At 43.6% G+C, this 21,742-nt stretch overlaps 1 protein-coding gene across 2 annotated transcripts in view; it reads left to right on the top strand.

Annotated features, from left to right (window-relative positions):
• The first annotated feature begins 289 nt into the window (after positions 1-289).
• The window catches only part of PITPNC1 (phosphatidylinositol transfer protein cytoplasmic 1), a 215,199-nt gene continuing 193,746 nt past the window's right edge, over positions 290-21,742 (top strand). The window contains exon 1 of one of the 2 annotated variants that reach the window (XR_012492281.1): positions 290-1,325. Coding sequence is in view for 1 of the 2 variants with exons in the window: in XM_019732864.2 (XP_019588423.1) it covers positions 1,278-1,325 (48 nt within the window). In the remaining variant the exon portion in view is untranslated. The remainder of the gene's footprint in view (positions 1,326-21,742) is intronic. The other variant, XM_019732864.2, reaches the window with a different exon arrangement.

Genomic DNA, 21,742 nt, shown 5'->3' with positions numbered 1-21,742 from the left:
TTGTGCTCCCCAGTTTTCCAGGATTCCTTTCCTGAAACCTGTTAGGAAACCGGGCAAGGGTTTGTTCTCAAGCTCTCAAAGCCCATCGCCTCTCCAGCGCTGGCCTTGCTGACTGGACCAAGGTGAAAACATTCGTGGTGGGTATTTGTAAAGACCTTTGTCAGAGGTCAAGGAGCACTGATATTTCTTGTTACCAAAAGCTTTCCAGAGAGCAGATGTAAGGGGTACAGGAGCCTCTGCTCCCCAGCGCCGGCCGGGCTGGGCTCCGGGGCAGCCCGGCCGTCTGGCAGCAGCCCGGGAGAGACATGCTGTTTTGTTTAAATCCTCCACATTCTTTGCCATTTCCCCATTGGCCGGATGGGGCTACCCTCCCCGCGGCGGCCGCTGCTGATGTCAGCCTCGCTCGCTGGCTCCTCCCGCGCTCACCTCCCCGGCCCGAGGCACACTGCAGCTCCGCGCGGACTCTCCGGCCCCGGCGAGGTGGCTGCAAACTCGCAGGCACGCTCGGCGCTCGGAGAGCCGAGGGACTCGGAGGAGGGGACGCGCGCGGAAGGCGCCAGCCAGCTCTCTCACCCGCCCCTCGCAGCGCGAGCGGAGGTTGGAGGAACCCCCGGCCCCAGCCGGGCAGAGCCGGCGGCTTCCCTTTTTCCCCCAGTGAGCTCCGGGGAGCTTGGAGGACCGGCCCTAAAAAGAGCAGGAAATCTTGTTTACCGCCCGGGGAGAGGAGCCGGTCGAGCCTTTGTTTGGAAAGTCAGCATCTACGGCTCCGGCTGCAGTGTGTTCCTGGTGAATTAGCCTTGGGCAGACCGGCCGGAGAAGGGGGGTCGCCAGGTTCATGTCTGGTTTCAGAGGCGGATCGAGCGGGTGACTTTTATGCATTCGTTTTAATTTTTTGGAAATCTCTTTTTTCTTCCCTCGCCCGCCACCGGGCATGTCCTGATCTGACGGCCGCTCCTCCCGCCCTGGGCTGCGGATCAGAGCGGTTTCTAGCGGGCTTCCTCCCTCGGTCCCTGACTTTGAAACGCCGCGTTCCGGGAGGACCGACCTCGGCGAAGAAGGAGGCGGGGGGAGTCGCGAACACCCGGACCCAAACCTTGACATGCTCTCGGGCGGAGAGGAGGAAGCCAGAAGCTGAGCGCACAGCCGGGGCTGCTTCGCCCGCAGGCTCCGAGTGAGGGGCTCCGGGCGTTTTGCTCTGCGCCTGGGCGGCAGCCTTGTAGTTCTGGGGGGCTCCCCCCCGCCGCTTCCCGCTCCGGGGGTCCGCGGCCGGCAGGACCATGCTACTGAAGGAGTATCGGATCTGCATGCCGCTCACCGTGGACGAGGTAAGCGCCGCGCCGGGCCTCGCCCGCTCCCGGCCCTCCGCCCCCAGCCCCGGGGTGCCGTGTCCCCCGCCGCCGCCTCCTGGCCGGCGAGTCCACTGCTGGCGGCAGGGAAATCTGGTGGAACATTATCTCCAAAACCTGGAGGCTGGAGGGGGAGGAAAGGGAATTGCTGTTTCTACTTGTCACCCCAGCGGGGCAGGGCGGCGTTGGGTGGGGCAGTGGACTCCAGGTGGGCCCTTTGGGAACACCCAGAATCCAGATTATCGATGATCAGAATGCGCCAAAGGTAGTCGGTGCGTCCCCTCCCTCCAATTAAGAAAATGAATAAAGCAAACCCAAGAGTCCCAAGCGCGCGCTGGATTTGGGGGACCCTGGGTGGCATACACTCTTGGCTTGGGCCCAGGCTCCCCGCCTGTCCTTTGCTGTAAGGTCGGGGTACCGGAAGAAGCCCTTCGATCTCGGGATCTGGAGGCCCCGCGCCCCGTGGGGGAACACCTCGGAGCCTTTGGCGGGGGCGGGGGGGAATCCGTCTGGGCCCGGACCTCTCGTGTTGGCTACGGGCCCGGGCTCCGCTCCCGCCAAGCCCCGCATCTCAAGGCGCGGGGACCTGGCTTCGACCTCACGCAAACCGCCTGGCTCGGAAACTTTCTGTGTGTCTTGTTTCTTCACCCGCGGGTAGCGTGGTCTGCGGGCGAGCCACGCGCGGCGGGGGCTGCGGCGCGGCCACAGGAGGGCGCTCCAGCACGTGGGTGTGGGTGTGGGTCCGGCCCCAGCTTCGGGGTTGCGCTGCTGCAGCGCGGACGCGGTGGAGCGGCGGGGGTCGTCCTCCACAAGCTGCTCAGGTTCCGTTCCCCTCAAGTAACAAGCTCCACCATTCAGGAAATGATGACTCAGGGAGGATTATGCAGGCCCCGGCTTCTCTTTATTCCCCCTTTGATCCTACCTTTTTGGTGATTTAACAATTGCTTAGCGCCCGTCCACCGACAGCGAGGGAGCATGAAGCTAATCAAAGCTACTTGAAACTCACTAAGTGTGGCTTGGTGTGGCAACACTAAAGAAACGGGCGACCCCAACCGTATTGATATTTACATACAGTACACTTAAGTCTATCAGATGTTACTGAGCCAGTACTTTGTGGAAGGGGCTAGGTGCTTTGGGAGAGAAAAAGATCATTAAGAACGTGGCTGTGCTCCCAAGGGGCTGTCTTCATTTGTCATCTGGAGCAAGTGTTAAGGCAAGACCCACCTACAAGCCAAGGTAAGATCAAAGTAGCTTAGCTCCGAGTTTACAAAACGCATCCCAGCGATGCTGGCTGCCAGCGATAGCAGCCCCCACCCGAATAACCAACAGAACACGTTCTGCATTTGAGGAGACAGCATTTGAGCAAGAATGGAGGCCATGTGGATCCGCAGAGGGTTTTTTTTTTTTTTTTTGTTGGGGGGGGGCGTGCATTCCGACCGTGTAAATAAAAGTGAGGGAGGCAAATGAGTGAAACCGGTTAACGGGAATATCTCTAGAAAAGGTTGAGATCTTCCCACCCCGTGGGCAGCTGAGCTGCAGTAGTTCAGCTTGCCCGTGTGTGTACTTCTATCTGAGCTCCTCCTAATGGCTTTATTTACTGATCAGAATTTGGAATCTAGGGGCAGTGTTGGTACTGGATGAAATATCCCCAAAATGCAGTTGATAGTCAAGAAAATCAACAGTTCCAGAATCATCTCTGCTACCCGCAAAATCTTTTTTTCTGGTAGGTTTTCTTCTCAGACTTTCTTGAACGTGCAGGCACAACTTTCTTCCCCCCCCCCCCCTTGTTTTTGGTACTTAAATACCCACCACTTCCTGGTGAAGTAATTGCATTTGAGTGGTACAGGTGGAGGCCCTTCCTTTCTTAATTGGCAAATGAAGTCAGACTCCACCTGTAATATGTATAATTACAACTTAATATATAATTCGTTTGGACCAAAGCATGATTCAGTTTCTGTAAGGTCATATTCTAAAGTAGTTTTCTACTTTGTTGGAGAAGCAGGGGGTGGGGGCAGTTTAAATTGATAGAGATTTCAAACTAGAAGGATTCAGATGAACCAAATTAGATGATGGATGAGAAAACTAGGCCGGGCTTGCCAGCATTTAGCCCCCTAGACTCTGACTGGTAGTAAACCCTACAATTTCCATGACCCCCTTTTGCACTATGTCCTACCGACCTTAACATTGAAAACTGGGAAGCAACTTAACAGTGTCTCCAAAGAAGACAACTGCCATCAACTTAAGTAGGCTTGGAAGCCTCACTTTTGCCCCAACTCTTGATTGGCTTTAGGCTCGATTCATGGACCTACATGAACTTCTGAAACTTGTTTCTGTTTAACCACTGCAGTTAATTGGTAGCATTGTCCATATTTTTGAAAATGAGGCAAAGGCCCTTGTTTTGGAGAGTCGCTGAGAGAACCAGCCTTGTGTGTCTGTTCTTCCCACCCGGCCTTATCCCATTTAACGCCTGTTGTAGGTGAGCGTAAAGGGGACTGGTGTGTTGATATCCACATTTTGCAGATGAGTAAACTGAGATTCAGAACGGTTAGTGATGTACATAAGGTACACCAGGCCACACAACTAATTAACAGCCAAGCCAGAACCAGAGCCATGGCAAAAACCATTATTTGTTTTTCCTTGTGTAACTCTTGGTCTGTTACTAGCATTTACTCTAGCAAAAGAAAAACACACAACAACATTTCTTGAAAACCAATAAAGTCAGCACTATAGACTACATGAAAAAAATCAAAGATCTTTTAAACTGTTTCTACTATTTCTCTAGTCTTATTTTAACTCATAAAATGCCCTTTAGTTCCAGGAAAGAAGAACAGCTCTAGGAGATAAAGAAAAGAAAGCTGAACTACAGTTTAGATCAGACTGTTGGTGTGTTGTACAGTTTTAGACATTAATTTCAGAATAAAGATTTATAAGAAGTAACATCTCATGGATTAATTTTAATTTTAGAAACTTAATTGGAATAGTCTCCTCGATTATGTTCCACGCCATTGTCTCTGAACTAAATATAAGCCCGGTGGAAAATTCTGTGCAGTCGAGGGCCCTGGGGGCTGGTAGTTGGTCCTAAAGAGACAGTTGCCGTTGTCGTCACTGTCTTCATTTGAAACATTTGGTGATGTACATTCTGGAATTTTAGACTTGGAAGGGCTACTAGGACTACCAGAAGTGATCTATGGTTGAGCTATTTCACGTTGTGGAGAAGACTAGGGTTGTAGAAGGTTCAGTTAGTTGCCCATCTCATCGCTAAGGGCAGGGTCTAGGCCAGAACCCACGTCTTCTGATATCTGATGCAAAGCTGTTTTAGTACAAGCCAGGGGTTTGCCCACTCCCCCCAACCCCCAGGAGTCCTTGTTGGAAGGAAATATTATCCCTAAACCTGATGTGCAAAGCATGAATGCTGAGCAGTCTCTAGTTGAAGGTGGGTTGGAGACTCTGACCTTGTCTACTTAGGGGACATTGAGGAGTAGTCAGCTGACCAGAAAGGTGGCCAGGGGGCTGTGTTTGAAGCTGCTTTTGTATAACAAGCCCGTTGGTTTTCCTTAGAGTGGACGCTTATGGGGTAGCTTTTGGGTGTGTGGCTCCATGGAGAGTGTGGTGGTTCAAGACCTCGTCCCCAAGCCGCTCCTTGGTGCCGCTACTGGTTCCAGCATCCCCACCTCAGACTCCATCTTCACGACTCCTTGGAGCATCATCTAGAGATCACCCCTCCCTGACAAGTGCTCACAAGCATGATAAGCATTTTCCTAGAGCTCAGCACATCCTGATATGACCTAAGGCAGGAATCCAGTCGTTTTCATTGCTGGCTGTGGTGGTTAACAGTTCCAGTTCTGACTGCATTAACATTAATGTGTGTACTTTGAGGGATTTATTTGTGGTCTTTAGAGATTTGGTGCACAATGGAAAATAGCAACACTCTTCTCCCTTCCAAGAAAAGAAAAAAAAGAGAAAGAAAGAAAAGAAAAGAAAAACAACTTTTTAAACACAGAATATTATTTTGTTCTTTGCCCTGGCAGGGAACCAGGGCACTTTATCCAGGCTCCCTGGGTCCCCAGAGAGTTTTCTTACGCACATTTCTGAGAACATATTTGGGACCAGGGTGGTGCCGTTTTTGGAATGACATAAATGGAGACGCCAAAATGCCTAACGGTGCTTCTTATTCTCTGTTTTAAACGATTGTCATGGAGTGTATCTGCAAACATATTGGGGCAGGAACTTTTTAAGGAAAGAGATTTTAAGTTTGCTATTGATGTGGACACTTTGGTTTTTTGTATGACGTGGTACCCCTGAATATAAAGGCTCCTTGGGTTAATCTCCTCGACCTTCCCCAGGATTCCTCTGAAACATAATTTTGAAAATGTTTTTTCTTTTAAGAAGGTACACTATTGTAACTGTTTTTTGTTTTTTCCCTGTTAGCCTAGTTGGGAGGAACTAGTGTCAGGGTCATGAGTTTGATTTCTGGGCCATCCTATCAGTTTCTCTTGCTTATTTCACATGCAGGGAGCAGTGTTCCTTTTGGTGCCCAGCTATCTTGCAAAGCTCCCTTCTTGGTGACTAGGGCACCAGGGGAGGGAGGTGGGTTAATGGATAAGTGCGAACCTTTCACCACTAATGGATCAGACAACAGGGAACAGATGCTGTCCTCCCGGCTGGTCAGTGAAATCGACATTGTGTATGAAGGACGCTGCATTTTCCCTGTGATTTGGGTGTGAATGCCCATCACACAAAACAGATTCTGGGCCTTGAAAGAAATACACACACAGTTGTTAACAAAACCCTAGTTAAAAGAGGGTGGAAATGAATCTTTGCTTTTGATTAAGAAGACATCGAATGAGTCCTAAAGCTCTTAAAAATAATGCAGAAACCCTGCGTTATTTGAGTATTATTGATACTCAGAGAAAAGCGAGTCATTTTTATTTCAGAAAGGCTCGACTTTCAGGTGAATGGAGAATACTGTTTTTGTAAGCAATTTTTAAAAATATATATTAATAGTTTCAACATTAAGATCTCCCTCTAGCCCCAGAGTGTCTATTAGGAAAGTGTGTGTTTGTGTGTGTGTATGTGTGTGTAGGAGAGAGGGTTCACAGAGTTGTTTTAAACCTAAAAGTGTGTCCACAGTGACAGGCACGGAACGTGTTTTTCAAGGGTGGTGATTACTGGAAAAGTCCGATGAGGTTCATTGCTTTAGCCATCTGAGTGAGGTCGCAGGTGCCCTGGCTGGCCTGTGTGGGTTTGGCCTGCTTTCTGTTGCCCGGAGGTCTGTATGGTCAGGTAACTCAGAAAACTTTTTTGAAAGCCAGCTCACACGTCTCTGTTTGGAGAAAAAGATAGCTATAGAAATCAGCTGATTTGTAGCAAGAAGTCGGAAAGGTTTTACATATCTTGAGCAAATTCAGCCCACTGGGAGAGGAAAAAGAGAATTTCAGAATTCAGGCTGCCAACTGCCTGCCCTCCCTGTCTCATGCTTGAAAGTCAGGAATTTTGTGGTATTCCCCAGTGGAAATTTTTTTATAGGCCACATGACAGATGAAGTCCAAGTGTGTTATAAGTATTAAAACTGGAAAACAAATCGTATCTGGAAAATGTAAAGTTGTTTGAAAAAATTATCTTGGAAGCTTGACTTTTCATACCACACATTCTCCAACTTATAAAAACTTACAAACGGGATCTAAGGGTGCACACTTCCAGGGGTGCTGTTTCCATGGAGCCCAGTGGGAATAGTGCAACGTGATGGCCCTGTAACCGACCCACTGCCTTTGTCATCGCCATCCCAGGCTCCCCAGGCCCTGCTGCTGTCATGTGTTAAAACTTGAAAGTTTATAGAAAACTTGTGGGTTTATAAGTGGAAATGTCACCTCCTCAGAGACGACTTTCCTGACCGCTCCATCCAAAATAGTTTTCCCTTATTATTCTTTATCTCTATCTCTGCAGTTTTTTCTTTCCTTCAGAGCCTTTATCATAAGATGTACTTACGTGTTTGCTTGTCTGTCATCTATCTCCCTCACTATTTTTTCAACACGTAATCCACATAGCAAAGTACTGACAAGATATTTTAACTTATTTTTCTTTCATGATAAGTGTTGGAAATCCGGTGTGTATTTTCCATTTGCAGCACATTTCAATTTCCACGAGCCACTTTGCAGTGCTCAAGGGCCACATGTGGCTGATGGCTGCCATATTGGATGGGGCAGTTCTAATGCTTAACCCTCAGGTCTGGCACATAGTCAGTACTTGCTGAGTGAATGGACGGGAAGAAGGTGAAAAAACAGGAACCATTCGTGAAAGCTGATCTTACCTTCCTTCACACTGTTGAAATTTTTTTCACTTACGTTTTATACTGCCTGTAATTTTGCAAACTAGAGGGATTCTTTTATATTAAAAACGTGGCTTAAAACAGCCCCCATTTACTGTCTCACAGTTTCTGTGGGCTGGAAGTCTGGGGTGGCATGACTGGATTCTCTTCTCAGAGTCTCACAGGTTGAAATCAAGGTGTCTGCCAGGTTGTCTTTCCTTCTGGAGCCTGGAGCCCTCTTACAAGCTCATGTGGTTATGGGCAGAAATCAGTTCCTTGTGGTTGTACAATTGAGATCCCCCCTTTCATGTTGATCATCAGCGAGGGGCCAGCCTCTTGAGGCCACCTGCCATTTCCTGCCATATGGCGTCTCCACAAAGTGGCAGTTTGCTCCTTCGAGGTCAACAGGAGAGCATCTTCCACAACTTTGAATCTCGCTGACTTCTTGTCACTGACCTGTAGACTTTTTCCTGATTAGGTCAGGCCCACCCACATTCACAGGGAAGGCATTATACATATACAGGGTGTGCACACCAGGGAGCAGGAATCTGGGAGCCATTGTGCCTGCCATAGGGAGACTAGTTGGGTTGCAAGTTTCCACTGGTGGAGAGAAGTAGTTATGTCTTGTATCTAGGATGCCACTCAGGATAGCATGAAACCATGCATATGACTAATACTTATTGGATTCCTACTGTGTGCCAGGTGCTAGGTATGGTGCAGCAAACAAGGCAGGCATGACTCCTGTCCTCCTAGAGCTTACCCAGAGGCTCTTGGGGGAGTTTCATTGCCATTACAGAATAGATTATGGCAATGGTTGCACAGCTCTGTAAATAGGTATATTAGAAACCACTGCATCGGTATTTTAATCTCAGTAGAGCTCCTTTTATGTTTGTTTTTTTAGTAGAGGTGCCTATGGAGTTTTCCCAGCAGAATAGATATCTTATGTTCAGAGAGACAGCTGTTGACAGAAAGTGCTGAATTTGAATTATGAGTACACTGAGAAGTTATGGTCTCTGGTCTCAAGATGGCTCTGGTTGTCCTGAATTTAGCTTTCCAAAAGAGGTTGTTCTCTTCTGCAGCAGTGTGGGAAAAAAATTTGCCAGATTTGGATCAGAATGACCGCAATTTAGGTCAGAACTTCATACTTAACGGAAAAAAAGTAATCACAGCTTGAATAGCTGCCCTGAGGTCAACTGCAGGGCTTCAGGGTACTGGGGAACCTTCATCGACAGATTTTTGCAATCCTCAGGAGCCCCCCCCCCCATGCCCACCCCCAAGGGGACAGAGGCTGGTGGCCGCCATTGAAGCAACAGTACCTGGGGACCTTTCTGGCTATGGCTCCACATGCATTTCTCTGCTTTCTCTCACTGAATGAGAAATAATGTGTTAGCAGAATCCTAGAGTACACATTCTGGAGGAGGAGATGGTTCTACGGGGAGTTGAGTCCTCTGCCTTAATCATCTCAGGCAGATGTGCTTAAGACTTCCCATCATGGACTTTATTGTAAAGGAGGTTAACTAGCTATCTACACTATGTCTCAATGGACTCAGTCTAGGATGGCAAAATCACTCCAGGATGGGCACATCCTGGGCACATCTCCCAGGATGGCAGAACGCTAGAAGGGAGAGCACTGCATAGGACACACGGTTTTGGCTGCTGGCTTTACCCATGACAGAGGAAGGAGTCTAGGGTCACCCGCCACTTCCTGGCTGACTGCTTGTGCAACATTATACATGGCTGTTTGTTGATTTAGAAACACGAAAGCCGGAGCTCACAAAGATTTTGACATCAAGTATTCAAGTGACTCATTCTTTCATTTCCCAGTGCTCTGACAGAAGGGACCTGCTCTTAAAACTCCTTTTTTAGACTTTAGTGGAAGTCGACTCATATATCTAAACAAGTAGCTAACATAAGTTCTTGATCAAATTTATCTAATGACTCTTCGCTTCTTTTTTTTTTGCTCCTTTTAAGTTTGGGTGAAGCATGACCTTCTAGAATTCCTGTTGTTCCTGAGCAAAGAAAAAAAAACATCATTCTTTAATTCCTTTAGAATTATAACTCATGATTTTCAGGGTGTTGTTTCTTTCTCAGAATGAATCACCTAGAGAAGTAAGGTTGGCCAAACAAATGTAATTTGATGAGCACCTATAATAATGTGGTTTAAGTGCCTAATTGGAGAAGCAGCTCATCTCCAAAGACTGCTCACCTACCCCATACACACACTTCAGGTCTGGTTCTATTTGCTGCATCAAGGTCAGATCCAGGTGTTTCTAAGCACTAGTTTGTATTTTTACACTACAAATAAGTAATTGATGTATATAGAAGGAAGTATATCAACAGGGGAATGAGAAGTCACCATTAACGTGGGTGCTAATACAATAGGCCCCCACCCCATCCACAGGATGTGTTCCAAGACCCCCAGTGGATGCCTGAAACCTCGGATAGTACCAAACCCTATATACGCTAAGTTTTCTCCAGCACATACCTATGATAAAGCTTAATTTATAAATTAGGCACAGAAAGAAATTAACATCCATAACTAATAATAAAATAGAGCAATACTAACACTATATGTAATAAAAGGTAGGTGAATGGCTTTGGGACCATTGTTAAGTAAAATAAGTGTTACTTAAACACAAGCACTGTGATGCTGTGACAGTCAGCTGCTCAGTGACTAACGGGCGGGTGGCATATCCAGTGTGGCGATGCTGGCACCGGGATGATTCACGTCCTGGTGGGACGGAGTGGGAACCCGTTAGATCTCATCATGTTACTCAGAAGGGTGCACAACTTAAAACTTACGAATTGTTTATTTCTGGAATTTTCCACTTAATATTTTCCGATTCTGGTTGACCATAGGTAACTGGAACCGTGGGAAGTGAAACTGTGGATGGGGTGGGGGCTGCTGTATAAGGAAGTTGTTGAAACCATTCAAGTGCATTGGGTCTTATTTGCTGGATTGTTTGTAGCTCCCCAAAGTTGTGCAATATTTTCTTATTTTAAGCATTGTAGTGGGATTGACTTATTTATTCTTAAAATGGCAAAGTTTCACTTATCCCTTGATTCTCTGGCAAGTTTCCAACTTATATAGACAGTTTATAGAGACCACGATATGACCTATTAATGAGTATTGTACCCAAGCTTCCTGAAAAGTATTGTGGAGAACTGACTAGTGCCTCAAAAGCTGAGGGTCGCGCTTGTTCATTTTGCTCATCTGAGCCATCTCTGACTTTGTGTCTTATATAACTTGTGAAAGTTCCTTGCCTTGACTTTGGATCACAGCTGTGAGGAGCTACACCTGTGTCACAAGGTCTTGGTTGAGTGTGGCCTTGCAGTAACCTGGCTTTTATGCACCTAATAAAATAGCACTATATGCCCCAGCAGTGCATCCCATGAAACATTCTGTTTGGAAAATGTTTTAAACTTTTCATTTCTATTTTATATGCTTGGACTATAGCAGTCACGTTTCACGTGCAAAGGAGGGCAAGAGAGAAATTACATTTGTTGAGTGCCTTGTTTCACTCAGGCCTCGTAATGGTCCTATGAGTTAGATATTATCATCCCATTTTACAAATGTGGACTCTGGCTGCTGGCATGGCTAGCCATGGTAGACCCTGATTCACAACCGAGATGGTCCGACTCCATAGCCCATGCTTTTGGCTCTACCCAGTTCTACCTTCCCTAGAATCCTAAAGCTGGAAGGGACACTAGAGGTTATTTAGTTCTATCACAATTAAAAACATTTTTTTTAATGAAAGATTACATAACTTGTTTAGGATTATCAAAGGAAATAGTTGGGGGAAGGTAGTTCTTCTATTCCAGTGAAGTTAAGAGAGTGGTCCACAAGTTTTATCTCCTGTTGAACAATCAGTTTTACCCAAGTGTTAAACCAAATGACATTCCTCAGCTTAACTTTGGTAAATGAATCATACTCCTTTGAAAATAACTTTTGTAGTTCAGGCTCTAAAAAGAGAACCACCTCTACACTTTTGAAAATTACTCCTTTTAATGGCAGTAAAAACCTTTGGCTTTCATAGACATCATCAGCAGAGATGTTTGCGGATGAACAACTGTGAGTTTCTCAAACTCAGTATCTAAAACTAAGGATGGGACACAGAGAAGCTACACCATGTTTCTGGAACATTTAGTTGAAAACTTAAAACTATTCACCTGGAGGTAAGCAAGTCGGAGGTTATGGAAAATGATCAAAATGTACTATTAAGGCTGGCCTGGTGGCTCAGGTGGTTGGAGCTCGCCACTCCTAATGCCGAAGGCTGCCGGTTCGATTCCCACATGGCTCAGTTGGTTGGAGCACGGGCTCTCAACCACAAGGTTGCTGGTTCGACTCCTCGACTCCCGCAAGGGATGGTGGGCTGCGCCCCCTTCAACTAAGATTGAACACAGCACCTTGAGCTGAGCTGCGGCTGAGCTCCCGGATGGCTCAGTTGGTTGGAGCGTGTGCTCTCAACCACAGGGTTGCCTGTTGGACTCCTGCAAGGGATGGTGGGCTGTGCCCCCTGCAACTAGCAACAGGACCTGGAGCTGAGCTACGCCCTCCACAACTAAGATTGAAAGGACAACAACTTGACTTGGAAAAAGTCTTGGAAGTACACACTGCTCTCCAATAAAGTCCTGTTCCCCCCTCCAAAAAACACGTACTATTCAAAGTTGTATATTTAATCTTCCTGCTGAGATGGAAGAATATTGTCTCCCAAGCCAGTTTACCAAGCACAAATAAATACTGTTCCTTTATAGTTATACCTCATGTGGACTAAAATACATTTGTTTTAACTTGTTACAATTATTTTTTTGAAAATAGAGCTGTGAAACTTTTTTCAAAAGTAAAAATTATCCTTAATAGACATTTACCGTTATCAACAATGTTAAAACAATGAAAAAAAAAAAACCCAAACAAACCTGCCCTAATTTCCACAGTGGAGATTTAGAAATGTTTTGCTCTGTGTTAGCACTATTGAAATAAACATGTCATCACCTAAAATGAATTATTTGAAGAGGATCACACTTAATTGGCTATGTACATTCTGGTTAGTTTTTTAAATAATAATTTTTTTAAAATTGTGGTAAAGTACGTAGTACATAAAATTTACCATCTTAGCCATTTTTTTTCTTTAAAGTATAGAGTCAGTGGCATTAAGTACGTTCACGTTGTTGGGCAGCCATCACCACCATGCAGCTTCAGAACTCTTTCATCTTGCAAAAGTGAAACTCTGTACCCATTAAACACTAACCCCCCGATTCTACCTTCCTTTAACCCCAGGAAACCACCATTTTAATTTTACTTTCTGTATCTATGAATTTACTACAGGTATCTGGTCTCTTTCTTTCTTTTCTTCCTTTTTTCCTTTTTCTTTCTTTTTTTTTTAAAGCATTTGTTATATTACTCTATCATTAAACTTGTATACCATTTCCTGAAACAAACCCACTAAAACTTAAATTAATGGAAACCAAGTAGAATTTTTTTTCCTGAATTCTGCTTTTTTTTTTTCAAAAGTGGAAAATGACAAGATGGGCCCATATTCATATTTTGGGTGGCACTGATGATTCAATTAATTACATGTATAGATAGAAAGATCTATAGATATAGCTATATATATCTATATATCTTTGCACCAACAGTTAAAGTGCTTGACAATTAATTTAAATTCAGGAGTACCTACTACTATATTCTCATTTAACAGAAAAAGTATATTTTTGTTCGGAATACTTTACTAAAGGCAGGAAAAGTACCAGTGCATTTTAGAAGCATTTCAAATAAACAGGGTTGACACTGACAAGTGTTATTCCGTTAAAGTAGAATGCAGAATACTTAACTAATGATAAAGCTTTATTCCTGTACCAGGTGCAAATTAATTGGACCCTTTTTCTGAATGAAGAAGTACAGTTAAAATGTTAGCTTATTATTTTTTTTTTTTTTAGGATTTTATAAATATTTAACTCAGGAGAAAAAGATAATTTAAGTCCGTATGATGGCTTATTGATCAATTAACTTTGTAACATTTTTATTCTTGTCAGTTATCTTAATGATGTCTTAGATACAGTTTTCAATTTACCAGCCAGCATCCTGGATTTCATTAGATTTTATATGATGATGGTCCTGCCACTCTCAAGAAGCAGTTTGTTCCATGCGCTATCCAAGAAAGTAATGGAATCTAGTGAAATGTTGGTCCTCAGAGTTTCAATCCAGTCTGAGAAGCATTTTCCAGTGTGCCTGGGACAGCTTACACACGTGTGTTTAACCTCTAGTGAGTGCACCTGAAATATTAGACATCTGCAATACTAAATCACAGGAAACAAAACTCTTGTTAAACCAGTAATTAGCAATTACACAAAGTAGAGAAACAACACTGGATAGATGTTTGAGAAAATACGTAATTACGAGAAGATATGTAATCACCTGCTTGCATGGACAGGTTGTTCTGACCACAGGGGCATGTCTTCTGAAATGTGTAAATTCCCTACAGGTAGTGAGTGCCCTGGTGACATAGCCCTCCATCAGGAATGTTTTGCTGCGTTTGCCCTAATCTGAAATAATGATGATGCCAATGCTGATAAAAAGACTGTTTATGGTCCCTTAATATCACCTCACACATCTCCATCTTTCTGGTGTATTTCAGTCTCCATAAAAGTGACGCTGTAGATAAGAATGGTTTATGAATACTTAAAAAGTGCTGTGAAAATGGACGGTTCTTTGGCTCAGTGAGACAAGTTTAAAGATATGAAATATGGTTATTTAATCCCCTCCCTCCTTAAATGCAGAGTTGGGTAACTAGAATTACATTTAATCACTAGGGTACAGGTTGTACTATGCATGCTGGAGACCCAAACCCTGGATTATTGAAGACCATGCTGAATGCTCATTTTTCAATATTATGTTTTTGCTGCTCATAAAGAGACATCGTGTCCAAAATGAGAAACCTTTAGATTTCAGGATTCAATAGTTCACCTATTTTGGAAACTTGGACACAGCTGAGAGTAATTACGCTTTTTAGCAGTATGACTTATAGTACTGCAAATATGGGTGTGCTTAGAGATTTCTTGCCAAGATCTGACTGAAAAGGAGCTTGGGGGTGGTGGTTGTTGTTTTAAAAAAATAGTAATTAGGCTATTAGTTGTTCAAATGGAATAATCCCCTTATGCCTTTTAAAGAAAACACTTCTGAAAGCATCAAGTATGTTTAAAATCAGTCATTATTTATGTAGGTGCTCAGCCCTTTGCCCATGCTCCTCTAGGAGTGGTTTCTTTTTTTTTTTTTTAAACGTTGATTATGTCCATCAGAAACCCTTTTATTTTTCAAAGGGATTCAGAACTGCTTCTTAGATCCAAAGTAGCCAAATCTCTGGCACCGCAGAAGCTTCCTCACAGATTCCTCTGTTTTGGCTTCACTCAGTGTCGTCCTGGCCTGGCCTCCAGCAGTCTCTCTCTCTCTGTGGACCTGGAGAAGGAACTGTCCAAGGGCCTTACAGGCCACTCCGTGGGAGCAAAGTTAAGAACAGTAAAAAAAGAGGCAGCAAGAAGTGCTGGCTAGGGCTAATGAGCTGTGTGGATCGGGGCTGGCTTCCAGGCCTGTGTGGCTGACCCCTGGGCTGAGGACCCGGCCAGGGAGATAGAGCTTGCTCACCCTGATGCAGACTCCTCAGGGCATGCCACCACCCCGTGCCACCTTTTGGGCGTGTCTCTCGTCTTCAAGCTGAAGATAAGCTTGCTTTCTGCTTTCCTTGGGTCTATTTCAATTGCATAGCAGCCACACCTGACAATGGCCACATTTTAAGTCCTGGTAATTGCCCACCTCCCACAGGGAGTTGCGTCCCTGAAAAGCAGGATCATCACTTTCAAACGTGATTCTTTTCTTCTTCATTTTTTTAAATCTAACCTTTCATTTATTGAAACACGTCTGCATTTACTATCTCCTTGAGCCAAAGGAGCGATGATGCCCTCAGTGGGGTTTTGGTTTAGAGTGGTGCATGCAGCGCCATGAGGAGGAGCGTGGAGTTAGAAGAACTAGCTGAGGCCTTGCTGTGTGATAATCTGTGATTTGATTTAGGAAGGCTCGGTTTTCCTGTGCCTCAGTTACCCCAATTGTCAGCCACCTCTTCTTGCCTCCATCAGGGGCTGATCACATGAGATATGGAGCCTCCAAATGGAAGGGGTGGTGATAATTGCCCACCCGTGGGGGCTCCATGAATACCTGGTCACCATGCATTCCCTGAGCCGTGCCTGCAATGATATTGTCTGACTTTTAAATGCCTCTATTTTAGGAGGACCATCTACTATAATAGACATTTTGGAGTCTGGACCTTCCAAATGGCTCATGGGAAGGAATCCTGCGGTATCCACGGGATCTGAGATTGTCCACAGGGATTGTTATGTCACAGTAACAAATGCTTCAGGATTAGTTTATTTCCAGCCCTGTAGGGGCTGTGAATTGCTCTTAAAATTTTATTTTCCAACACGGTGATGTTTATGTTGCTATGGTGGTGTGTCTCTTGCTTGGGTGTCAAAATTGCCATTGAAAATAGATAGGCCAAAATAACAGCTTAACAGGTGGCTGTACTTTGTGATGTTGTTCGTAAAACTATTTTATGAAGTCCAGTGCAAGTAAATCACGCCACGGTCCCATTTTTTAGCACGTTCTTTTTTTTCTTCTTTCCGTTTTATATATAGACGTTTCCCCCTTTAAGCAGAGCCATGCTGATTTCCCGTGGTAACACAGGGAAAGATTTTATTTAGCAGTGGATGTCCTTTCCTTATTTTGTGTAATTGGAGCCCTCCTCCTAAAAATAACCCTTCTTTTCTTAATGTGATTCTTTTTATAGCTGATATACTCCCTATTTAAATGGAAGACCTCTGTCATGCGGGGTGTCATGTGGGGTCTCTGGTCCCGCTCCCCACACAGGCACGCACGATATGGATATGGTGAGGCCAAAAAGGAACACCCACGGAGCCATAGATAGGGGAGTCACACCACTGTATTCTCGCTGGCGGCTGGGTTGGAGACACAGAAAGCAGGAGCCACACAATCCGCAACCTGCCATCCACTTCTCCGCCGAACAACCTTACTTGCTAACTGTAATCTGTGCTTGCTGGCTTAGCCACAGCAGTTACATCAGTGGCCAGTGGTTAACCGGTAACAACTGATGGCCATCTACTACCCGAGCCAGCACCTTTCCACGTGAGGCTGAGAGCCTGGAAACTGCTCTCTGGGACTCTGTCCTCACAACCTCTTTTTAATGTGCCATTTACTCACACGTATACATACATGCACACACACACATATATATTTATATTTCCCTGTCGGGTATAATCCATAGTGAATGTGGTAGTAGAAATTGTTTCTATTTACCTGTCATTAAGCTCTCACCTGCTATGTATGATCATTTTCTTTCTTTTGAGATAAAATCATAGAAAGAACCCAAGTGTTGAAACGGTTTAGCTTCCTACCCACTGTACGAATCCTTTCTGTGATAACCTTGCATGGCCATCATCTTGCCTTTTAGCTTCGACACTACACCACACGGCAGGCGCTCGCTCTTTCGTGGTGTAACCTCTTCTGTGAGTGTCCACTAGGACGGGTTAGAACATGCCTTCATATGCTTCGTTGCTATCTGCCTACCTAGAACTTTTATAATCGTTCCACATTTTCCCTCCTAGAGTGACACAAACACAAGCCACTTCCGTATGCTGGTTCTTTAAAAATGTAAAGAAAACTATAATTTCGTCCTTTGGTTTTTCTCTTCTACAGCTTCATATCCACAACGCTCTCAGTGATGCACCTTATGAAATGGTTTCCAGACTCCCTCCCCATTCCCGTCCCCAAAGTCCTCCTTTGTTATTGCCCTTTAAAAAAACCCAGAGCACAATGCGTCAAAGCAGAGGGCCAGCAAAGTTTTCCAGGGAAGGGCTAGATAGAAATGTTTTAGAATTGCAGGTCGTAAGGTCTCTGTCGCAGCAACTCAGTTCTGACCCCTAACATGAAAGCAGACAGAGATACTACAGAAGTGAATGGGCACGGCTGTGTTCTGATAAAATTTTATTGATGGATTCTGAAATTTGAATTTCATGTAATTTTCATATGCCATTGTTGATGAAAAAACATCCAGCCTAACAGAAACTTATAAGAGTTTATTTGAGCCAAACTGATGACAATTGCCTAGAAGCAAAATCTCAACGGACTGAGAAAAATGCTTCGGCAAATGGTGATTTTGCAATTTATTTTATACTTTTGAATCAAAGGAGGAGATGTAGGGAGAGTTACATGAAATCCATTGATGATAGAATAAGGGGGCAGAAGAAAGCAAAGCGGGGGAAATCTCTGGGATTGGATGAAAAATAAACTGGAGAAACAGCTATTTCTCTTATGTTGGTGGGTGCAGGATAGTTAACAGCATTTTATAGTATCTAGACATGGTAATCAAGGGACAAGACCTGCCATGAGGAATTCTGGAGTTTCCTGCTCTGGTGTGGTGGGTTGTGCCCTGAGGGATCCAGAAAAAGGGATTGCTCTGACATTCCATGGGCATGTTATCTTAGATGCAAAAGGACAATAGACAGGCTCACTGAAGGTAAACACTGACCTTTGTCAAGGAAGCTATGGGCGAGGATGTGACTACTGGCCATAACTCGCTTTTAGTTAGGAATTTTTATGTTCAGACCATCCTGTGTGGTTAATTTCGGTCTCTGAGTTTGTAGACCCCACCATGCTGCCTCCCCTGGGCTTCTCAGGTTTAGTATGTGGCCTTTTTTCTGTCCATATAATGAAATATTCTAATTTTTATTTATTTCAATCACTTAAAAATGCAGAACTATTTGTAGCTTGCAGGCCATACAAAGACAGGCATGGGCCGGGTTTGGCCCAGGATATTGAAGGACCAGTGCTGAAAACATGGCAACTGTTACTTCAGCACCTTATGCTTTGTTGATGCTCTAGTACCAGCATTGTCGTTTTCAGAAGCTGCATCAAACTGCTGGCTGTTTGTGCCAAGGTGATCAGCTCACCCAGGTCTTATCCAGGAGATCTCCTGGCAATAAGTCTCTCTTTCCGGTGTGTATGAGAGCTACAAAAACAAGCAGCCTTATAGCGACAACAACCATTATTACCATGAGACTTTGAAATGTAACTACTGATGAATGGTATCTGCTGATTTCAAGTCTGACAAAATGTTTTTGATTCTTGCTTCTGTTATTTACCATGTTAGCTACTCTTTTTACCTTAGTGGCAGATGTGCTAAGCATGTCCTTCCATCTTTATCCAAGTCACTGACTTTTGCAGTGGAATCCCTGTCATAAAATATAGGTCATAACTGCATCCCTCGGTTGCAGAAACTCGTGTGCATTTTGGTGTAGAGATGAAGCCCTCAATTATATTAATAAGCTTAAGAATGGATTATTCTCTACTTCCTCATTAGTTTTAATTTTTAAAATAAGGTTCTCATTAGGCATTTTGTGAAACAGTTTAACTAAGATTATAATTTAGCATGCAGAGGAGAAAATTTAGTAAATGGTGAAGCCAATTTTTTTTTTAGTGTTTAAACATTTAATTAAAATTATATATTTGTCTATGAGGACAAATATAGCAATGCTTTGCTTTCACAGGGAAATGGAAAACACAGAGGGCCAACATTAATGGAACATTCTAGTGTGCCAAGACCACTGTGCTAATAATCTCATTTCATCCTTGCAGTCATCCTCCAAGGTGAATCCTGTTATCTTCATTTTTTACAGATGTGGAAATTGAGGCTCCCGGATTTGCCAAAATCGCCCACACACTCAGTGGCAGAGATGGATTCAAATCCAGGGCCCTTAGGCTATAAATTCCATTCGCTTTCTCCAGCACCATTGCTTTTTTGACGTCCGTTCATTATCAAGTTAACTGTACCAATATAACAGTGGATCTTAAAATGGATCTATGTGACCCTAAATTATTTATTGGAATGATACATTTTGGAGTATATAATCCTAGAAACTGTGATATAAAATAAGAATATTGACCCTCTTGATGGAAAGAAAGGGTTCAAGCTCAAACTATTTACATTTGCCATATTTTGGTAAAACTGGAAACATAGACACAATTTTAGATTACCTTAAAGCTATTATAAATCTTGAGGGAAACCCTGATTGTTTTTAGAAAGCTTCTGTGTTTATCCACCCTGTATCTTGCAGAAAGGCATTTCAAGATGTCATTATATGAATATTCAGAAGCTAATAGAACCTAGATGAGAACGTATGATCATCTAAAGATATCATGTAAGTCAGGGCTTTAAAAGCACGTTACTTCCAGTGAAAAAGGAAGTCTCGTCGGTGTGCTTTAATTCCATCTATATCCCGAGTCCTTAAAAGCAGATTTATAAAAGAAAGATGAAACAGATTTTCAGAATACAATGTTGAAGCTCTGACAGTAAAATTTATATTCTTATTATAATTGTTTAATTGTATCAAATGGATTCCCTGATAATAGCTGGCGTTGGGAATGACAAAACCTTTGCTGACATTATTCTGTGAGGAAGCTGTGTGATGGCTTTCTGGAGCTGGCGGCTGCTCATGACTTAGATGGTGAGCTCCTCAGAGGACCACAATTCTCACCGCCTCTCTTTTAATTCCCCATAGTTTTCTTTGCGGTGCTTTGCACACGGTGGTTGCTTAGTTGAGATTGATAACAGCTCATGGTCATTTAAATTCTGATCTAATTTTTGTATTGTGGCTTGAAAAACAGGAAAAAATATTACTCTTTTAAAAAGTTTTTTTTTTATTTTTATGAACTATTGAATTAAGTATGAAGAAATACAACCATAAACCCACTGCCCATCTTAATAAGTGGAACGATACAAGTTCCTGTAACACTCTGTATCCCCTTCCCAGATCCCAGGCTCTCTGAATACATGGCATTGTAAAGGATGTAGTTTTCAACAGCTGGCTGTTTTTTTCTGTTACATTTTTGTGTTGAAATATAATTCACATACCATAAAATTCACTTTTAAGGCAATTACAGATAAGTGGTTTCTAGTATATTCACAAGGTTGTGCAACCATTATCACTGTATAATTCTGGAACATTTCAATCACTCAAAAAAGAAACCCTGTACCCATCGGCAGTCGCTTCCGTTTCACACTTTCCCCACCCCTGGGCAACCACTAATCTACTTTGCATCTTTATAAATTTGCATATTCTGGACATTTCATGTAAATGGAACCATACAGGACATGTATGGCCTTCTGTGTCTGGCTTCTTTCCCTTAGCATAATGTTTTCAGGGTTCATCCCTGTAGCGTGAATCCGTACCTCATTCCTTTTTATGGTTGCATTTCAATGTGTGGGTATAACCACATTTTGTTTTGATGATTTTTGTGTCCAATTATCAGTTGATGGACATTTGAGTTTTTTCTACTTTTTGGCTATTATGAATGCTACTGCTATGACCATTCGTGTACAAACTTTTGTTTGAACACCGGTTTTTCATTCTTTTGGTTGTATACCTAGGGGAGGAGTTGATGGGTCATGTAAGTCCTGTTTAACTTATTGAGGAACCACCAACCTGTTTTCCACAGTTGATGTACTATTTTGCCTTCCCACCAGCAGGGTATGAGAGTTTCAGTGTCTCCACATTCTTGCCAGCACGGGACTTTCTGTCTTTTTGATTCGAGTCATCCGAGTGTGTGTGAAGTAGTATCTGATTGTGGTTTTGGTTTCCATTTCCTTAATGACTAATAATGTTGAGCATCTTTCATGTACTTATTGGCTATTTGTATATCTTTGGAGAAATTTCTGGTCGATGTCTTTTAATTGTTGGGCTGTAAGAGTTCTTTCTGTATTCTGGATGCTAGATCCTTATCAGATACACGATTTGCCAATATTTTCTCTCATTCTGTATGTTGTCTTTTCAGTTTCTTGATAGTGTCCTTTGAAGTGCAGAAGTTTTAAATTTTGATGAAGTCCAATCAATATATTTGTTTTTTCTTTGGTTCCTTGTGCTTTTGGTGTAATATCTAAGAAATCATTTCTTAATCCAAGGTCATAACGATTACACTTATGTTTTCTTCTACGAGTTTTATAGTTTTAGCTCTTACGTTTAGGTCTTTGGT

Source organism: Rhinolophus sinicus, linkage group LG15, assembly GCF_036562045.2.
Source record: "Rhinolophus sinicus isolate RSC01 linkage group LG15, ASM3656204v1, whole genome shotgun sequence".
Classification (NCBI taxonomy): Eukaryota; Metazoa; Chordata; class Mammalia; order Chiroptera; family Rhinolophidae; genus Rhinolophus; species Rhinolophus sinicus.
The sequence above is the reverse complement of the archived record's forward strand: the minus strand, read 5'-3'. Positions and strand labels throughout refer to the sequence as shown.